We start from the raw sequence: 8,104 nt of genomic DNA, 5'->3' as shown, positions 1-8,104 counted from the left end.
TAGGCGAGTTTGGTAAATAGGCAAGTCATTAGACAACAGTGGTTAGAACCGTAGACAACTGAAACAAATAAGACTCCTTAAACAAACAGTATCCATTAAATTGCTGGACATGTATAGTTACATGATAGTTTTGCACATTATTCACTCTCTGCTAAATCTGGTTAAAAACAGTTCTTAACATTTAGACTTTTATGTATATAAAAAACACCTTTTTTATTACTATTAAATGCATAATTTATTCCTGTTTACATTATTTTAGTGCTGTTAAAATTAGTGCATTAACGCATGGGATTAATTTTAAATATTTATAACGCATAAAAAAAAAAAGAACACAATTAACGCAGTTGCGTTTTTTTTTTTAAATTTCCTGTTGTGGTCGACGTGTGTTCAACATGCAAAGAAATATGGATAAGATCAAGGAAGCACTTTTTGAAGGCAAATTTCAGTATAAAAAATTAATGTTGCATTATCAAGCTATCCAGCGTTTCCTCCAGAGTTTCATGCAATTTCAGGTGTTTCATTTTTAACTTTCGACTTCTGTTTTAATGGAATTTGATACCGCAAGGCGACTGGAAACAAAAACCTCAGCATTTCGTGACTCGTAAGTAAAAGTAAGAATTTCAATGTACAGGGAACCTGTTCCTTACTGTGCATATAAACACTTTAAATCCTTTCTTAAGATGAAATACTATTATAGGAAATACTGTGAAAATGTCCTTGTTCTATTAAACATCACTTTTGGGAGAGAGAAAAAAAAATTAAAGAAACAGTGTTTAAGAAGGAGATTTTCATAAACACCTTATTTAATGTTTATTCATGTCAAAGTACATAAAATAAAAAATAAGAAATATGAGGAACAACCATAAAGCATTTAAGAGCACACATCACACCAGGTAAACAACTCATATATTATGCATAAATATATTTTGCACTTTTTTTCAAAAACTTGTAGTCAGTAAATAAAAGTCTTGGTTTGTTTTTTCAATTAGATCTCTTCGTCTTACCAAGCGGGCTGCATTTATATGATCAAAAATACAGATTTAATTTTTTTCTTTTACAAATGTATTTTTTTCTAGTGAAGGTAAAGCAAATTTTGTGATGTAAAAAATGTGAACATGCAAAACTTGTTTTGATGAGATAAAAACAATGTACGATATACAATGTTAGCATAATTTTAGCAAACAAAATTACCAGGTAAATTACCATGCCATAGCATATCTTCAGGTCAACCTCCATTATTTGTACTGCAAAATAAATTGAAACTCAACCACTTATGAGTAAAACACTCACTGTGAAAGTCACTGGTGGATTGCAAATTAAACTTTCAATGGACTGTTGCCAATTGACCCTTCGCTAAGCCCTACCTTCCCTAGTTACTGTTACTTTGCCTGTCAAGCTTTCATGCCTGGCACTTCAGTTACAATATGTATGCGCCGGTGTCAGACATTGCCAGGGATATAATTAGTCATTTTTGGCGAACAGGTGAGATATGTGAGAAAGCCAGACAGAAAAGGACTGCAGTATGCATTACAGGGGTATATTCATGACATAATAGGCAACCGGTCAGAAAATAACTTAATCAAAATTGAAGCTAGGTTAGCCGAGCCGCCTCATACACTGATCATTCAACAGTTTAACTCATGCACTGCAGGATAGGGGAAATTTAAAAATTATCTAATAACAACTAATTAAACCATGATTTCCCAATTTTAGCCAAAAAAAGCCTGATAGACTAATTGTTGTGTATTGAAATATAGCGTTACTAACTGACGAGGAAACACGCATAGACAGTGCTTCTACATAATTCATTCAGAAACAGCCAGAAAGAGGAAACTGGTGGATTTGTGCAGAATATTAGCATCATTGACCCAAAACAATGTGTTCCTTTAACTGTGAGCAAATATTAATCGGACACGATATATAAAAGCAGACACTAACCCGGTATGACGTTGTCACCTATGACTAAATCTACAAAAGACTGACGAAAACATTGCTAAATTGTAGCTCTGACATGGACCCGAGGGATATAAATGACTGAAAAAATCTCGGTTTTGTTCTGTTGATATGTCATTTCAAATATTCGTAGTTTAAAACAGATGGAAATATGATTGCTATTAGTATGACAACTATGGCAAGGGCCAAAGAGTAATTGAGTTTTTAATGTGATGTATGTGATGACAGTGAATGTATTCGTGTTGCCTGTTTGTTTTGTGAATGTGTAATGAGAACGCTGATGTGGTCAGTGGCGCCTGCCGCCATACGGCTGTACGGATTGTGCGCACCTACCATGAGAGGGCATGAATGAATGCTGCTTATTTATTTATTACATAATTTAAATTGATTAGTAAACAGTATACACTACGATATATTGACAAACCAAGAAAGATCGAGAATAAATAAAGGTGTGCGTTTGTGTATTTTAAAGTGTGTAAGTACTTGCATGGTGGGAGATGGGTAAAGAAATCTATTGGCTTTAGTTTTGTTTGTGGTTTTTTCGCACCACAAAAATTACAATTCAGATAGCTTTTATTTGAAACAAAGTTCAAAATGAGCAAACTCTCTTTAAAATAGCTAAACTTAATTGAGACATTTGCCAAAAGGCCTAAACCAATGAGACAAATATTGCTTTCCCACATGGGGCGACCCCAGTCTCATTGGCACCTGAGCCGGGGAAACTCCAGGCCCAGCCAGTGTCTCATTCATCAGACAATTCTGATCGAGCTGCGCAACCTCCTCGCATGGAACTGCTATACCGTTCAAGGCATTTTAAACAATTTCAGAAATAAGGCACGATGGGGCGGGGTGGTGCTGGATATGTGCGTACCTTTGAATAAAATCCTGCAGGCGCCCTTGGATGTGGTTGTGTGGTAAAGCCAAATTTAAATTGCCACTTGTGGAAAAATAAAGAAAGTAAATGGATGAATTTAAAAATGGAAATATATTTAAGCAAAGTCTGAACAATTTGAAATCTGAGACTAATCAATAAATTATAAATTTTCTTCCAGTAAAAAGGATGATACATACAGATGAAGTCAAAATTAATAGTCGCCCTGTATATTCACTTCCCCAATTTCTGTTTGACAGACAGATTGATTTTTTTCAACACATTTCTAACATAAGACTTTTAATAACTCATTTCTAATAACTGATTTCTTTTTTTGCCATGATGACAGTACATAATATTCGACTAAATATTTTGTTAAGATACTAGTATTCAGCTTAAAGTGCAATTTAAACGCCTAACTAAGTTTATCAGGTTAATTAGACAAGTTAGGGTAATTAGGCAAACCATAGTATAATGATGGTTTGTTCTGTAGACAAAAAGAAATATTGCTTAAGACAGCTAATAATATTGACCTTATTTTTAATATTTAAACTTATTTTATTCTAGCCAAAATCAAACAAATAAACTATCTAGAAAAAAAAATCTTGCTCTGTTAAACTTCGTTTGGGAAATATTTGAAAAAGAAAAAAATTCACAGGAGTGCTAATAAATCTGACTTCTACGGTATATCTATTGACTTAACAAAGGAAATATATTGTGAATAAATTAGTGCTCTTGTTCTTACACTAAAACACCATAAATGTCAACATGTGCCACTGTTTTTAAAGTGAAAAGTTCAAGACAACGCTTAGGGAAATGGGTCAGTTGGTGTGGCATTGAAGCTGGCATCAGTAAAAATTCCCAGCGTCCCAAGAGTGGTAAAAATCACAAAAATCCAGAGGAACAGTCTGTCGGCCACCATAGCAACATACTGCCAGTCCTCCTTCAACTGAGAGCCAGAAAAAAAGACAAGAACAGAGGATGAAAAACAAAACACAAAAGGAGGAAGGTGATAGAAAACAGTAAAGGGAATGAGGAGATTTAAAGAACACACATACAAAAGCAGGAAATGTTACAGACAATTTGGGCTAAAAATGACTTACAGCCTCATAATCTTTCTCGGCCTGGAGCTGCTCTGCGATGTAAGTGATGGCCTCCACGGCAGTCTTGAGTTCTGGAGGAAGAGTGAGGTAATGACTCGGGCCGTCGATGAACTTCCTCAGGTCGGTGCACTGACCGTCAGGCTGGTATCTGCACCACGGGAATGAGGAGGCAATATTACTGTTGATTTATCATCACTGATTTATTGAGCATGCTTGGCATTATTTTGTGTGTGAACTGCCTATAAATGAACTCTGTACGAGCATGCAAACACTCTGACGAATGCTTAACCAATGCATTGTAAGCACAAGGTCATGTTACTGTACATACTTTTACTCCAGTATAGTGGCAGTTACACTCAAATGTTTGTGCAACAAAGTAGTGACTGGTGCTCACATTTATTCACATTTTAACTTGATTTCTTTTCCAAAAAAGTGTGAAAAACTGGAACAGCATTACTAAACATTCAATTCCTAATATGCAGCTAAGAGTTATGATTACAATATGTAAAACTGACAGCACTATTCCTTTCAGAAAGCATGACAGCAGATGTTTGGTACTCCAGCCACATTTATTTACATAAAGTACTGTCAAAGTTTTATCTATTAAAGTATTGTACATTTTATTATTATGTAATCCATAAAAGTGTCTATGTTGCTTCAAATGGATTTTAACAAATTGAAAATAACTCTGTGGGATTATATTTCTCATGGACATCTGACTGTAATTGACACAGATGAGTAAACGGACTGAAGAACATTTTAATATCAAAGAAGGTGTAGTCTAAGAGCCACGTCTAATAAATGTGCTGTTTTCCACCAAGGCAACCCGGGGAGCCAAATATAATTTGGCAAACTGGCAGTGGGAGGAGTTATACAAATCAAAACAAAGAAGGATATTCCGTTAATGAACAACAGAGGTTTGATTAGCAGCAGACAGAAACAAATGACAGCACTCAAAGTCGGATGACAAGCGAGGTCACTAATGTCAATAATGCACAATGAGACAGGCGATGGTCAGGGCAGGCAGCAGAGAATCACAACAGTAAACAGTAGTGTCAGGGCAGGCGATGAAGAAGCAAAAATCAGGCAAACAGTCCAAGTCAGCAACAAATAAACAGTCGGAGACTGTAGGAAAATGCTTAGACTTGAGCACAGAGCAAATCAAGACTTCTCACGGTGTGACTGGAGAAATTGACTTATATGAGAGTACAATGAAGGCTTGTGGGAATTGTAGTTTGTACAGTTCTGAATTCTGGCGAGCGGGGCCTATGCCGGTTGGTGAGGGGATTACAGTAGCTGGGACAGAGTTGGTGATAATTCCTGCCTGATCTCACAAAGAAATGTAACTTTTTGTCAATTTAGTAACCAATTTGTACGAATTTGTATGAAAATGTATGATTTTTTAGAAAGAGACATGGCACAAAACCTCACCCCTAAACCAAACTGTAACTGGCAGGTGAGCCAATCGTACTGAATTGTATGAATAAGCTTGTATGAATTTATCTGAACTAAAATTAAATAAAAAATTTACAAATTGTGGTGAGATAATGTTAGACACGGCACAGACATTTTCAAAGAAGAATAACTGACTTTATTATTTCTTCATGTTTACTTAGCATGTTTCTTAAATATCTGCAAACATCATCTTTTGTAAGCTGTATTTTATGCCTTAGAAGAGTCAAAAACAAAAACAATTGAAATGAAGGCACACTCTTTTACTAATTATTATTATTATTATAATTATTTAACAACAACAACAACAACAAAAACAATTTGGGATAAACCAGGGGGATATTCCAGAAAGGTGGGTTAACTTACAATTTAGTAAATTATAACCTCTAAACCAGCATACCATGAGTATGTCAGTTCCAAAACACCTGAGAAGAGTTAGTTCAATCAACCTCCTGAAGATACACAGTGCATACTTAAAGGCATTTTCAGTAAATCGCTGAACTCACGAGTCACCATAGAAAGTCACGGTGAGAAAAAAAGGGCAACGTACTTTATAAAGGGGGAGTTGGAGGTGTTAATGTTGGCGTACAAAGAATTAAAGTCGATTATACTGAAAAAGAAATACAGCTGCATCAACAAAAGAAAGAAATATAAGAAATCAATAAGGAAAACGTTTATTCAATTGTACATGCTCCCCTACCCTTTTATTTTAATAAAAAATAAACTTATCTTATAAATCCTTTTTGAGTATGTTATATAACCTTTTATGCATTTACTTGTCCTGGCAATAATTCCTTAAGGCTACAGTAATAATGCATATGGACTAGTATATGGCTTAAAGAAATGGTAATCCTTCTGAAGCTAGATGACCTCTGTTCAAAGTCAAACTAATCTAAGAAACATTCGTCTAAAAGGTAATATTTGATTACTGGAGCTATGTATTAAACAACTCCGAGGAGCTGCTCAGTCCCCTTATAAAGGCTAATCAGTGGTTGAATTGCCCTGACACAAAAACAAAGAGCTGCACTGAATGTTTTCTGTGGTAACGTCAGTTTAACATTCTTTAGAATGCGTTAACAAAACAATTATGATTTCCTTTAGCTTCCAGTATAATGCCAAAATTACAGCTGAAGTAAAAATAGTTGGCTATGCTACAGACATTCTTCAAAATATCTATATTTGTGTAAAAAAAAGTCAGGTTTACAATTACCCAAGACAACAGAATTACCCTTTTAGGTGAACTATATCTTTAAATATTCATACTGCAAAGTTTAAAAGTTGACTTCACCAAGTTTCTCAGATTGTTTCAGTAAGTTATGAACACAGTCTGAAACCTCAGGCAGCAAGTCTAAATCCGTGGTGGATCACATTACTTTGTCCTTGAGAAAAGGGTGCAAGCGTTTAAAGCTTTAGAATGTATTGGTATCTGTGTCCTTCCTGCTGTGCGAGTATGCGCACCCACATAATCCCAAATCAGAGAAAGAGGAGGCTTCACAAAAGACCTGTGTCAAGGTGACCCATATCCCAATGTGGGGCACAGATCATATTCACTCACTCTTTCATTTAGTCACTCAACCATTTGATCACTCACTCACTCACTCACTCACTCACTCACTCACTCACTCACTCACTCACTCACTCACTCACTCACTCACTCACTCACTCACTCACTCACTCACTCACTCACTCACTCACTCACTCACTCACATTGTCATTTAACAATTTCATCACTTTATTCACCCATCAGCTATTTCATTTAGTCACTCAACCATTTCATCATCACTTACTCTTTCATTTAGTCATTTAACAATTTCATCACTCATTCATTCATCCATCCATCCGCTATTTCATTTAGTCATTTAACCATTTCATTACTCACCCTTTCATTTATTCACTCAACCATTTTATTACTCATTCACTCTTCCAATATATATTTTTGTCACCCAACCATGTCATCACTCACTTATTCATTGTCACTCATCCATTTCACCACTCACTCACTGACTCACTTAGTCATTCAACCATTTTATCACTCATTCAATCATCCACTCATTTAGTCACTCAACCATTATTTACTCACTGATCTGCCATTTCAGTCACTTAACCATTTCATCACTCATTCATTCATCTGCTATTTCATTTAGCCAATCAACCATTTTTCACTCACTTTCATGTATTCACTCAACCATTATCTCACACTCACTCATCCACAATTTCATTAAGCAACTCAACCATTTTATCACTCTTTCATTTATTCACTCAACCATTATCACACACTCACTCATGCACTATTTCATTTAGTCACTCAATCATTTTATCACTCACCAAGCCACTACTTAATTTAGTCACTCAACCATTTCATCACTCAATAAAACTTTTTATTTTAGTCACTCAACTATTTCATCACTCACTTATTCATTCAGTCAGTCACACACTCAGTTTAATCACTCACTCTTAAATTTAGTCACTTAACCATTTAATCACTCACTTGTTCATTCAGTCACTTAAGTTTAATCACTCACCCTTTCATTTAGTCACACAACCATTTCATAATCACTTACTCTTTCATTTAGTTAAACCATTTTATCACTCACTTAATCATCCACTCATTTAGTCACTCACTCACTGATCAACCACATCATTTAGTCACTCAACCATTTCATCATTCGATCATTCATTCGTTCATCATTCATTCGTTCGTTCGTTCGTTCGTTCGTTCATTCAT

At 35.3% G+C, this 8,104-nt stretch overlaps 1 protein-coding gene across 1 annotated transcript in view; it reads right to left on the bottom strand.

Moving 5' to 3' along the window:
- Window positions 1–3,632: 3,632 nt before the first annotated feature.
- chrnb1 (cholinergic receptor, nicotinic, beta 1 (muscle)) overlaps window positions 3,633–8,104 on the bottom strand; it is a 33,130-nt gene continuing 28,658 nt past the window's right edge. Inside the window, 2 exon segments of the mRNA NM_001253810.1 lie at window positions 3,633–3,773; window positions 3,928–4,075. Coding sequence (NP_001240739.1) covers window positions 3,633–3,773; window positions 3,928–4,075 — 289 coding nt within the window.

Source organism: Danio rerio, chromosome 7, assembly GCF_049306965.1.
Source record: "Danio rerio strain Tuebingen ecotype United States chromosome 7, GRCz12tu, whole genome shotgun sequence".
NCBI classification, from domain to species: domain Eukaryota; kingdom Metazoa; phylum Chordata; class Actinopteri; order Cypriniformes; family Danionidae; genus Danio; species Danio rerio.
Note: the sequence above shows the minus strand (reverse complement) of the source record. Positions and strands in the feature narration are given on the sequence as shown.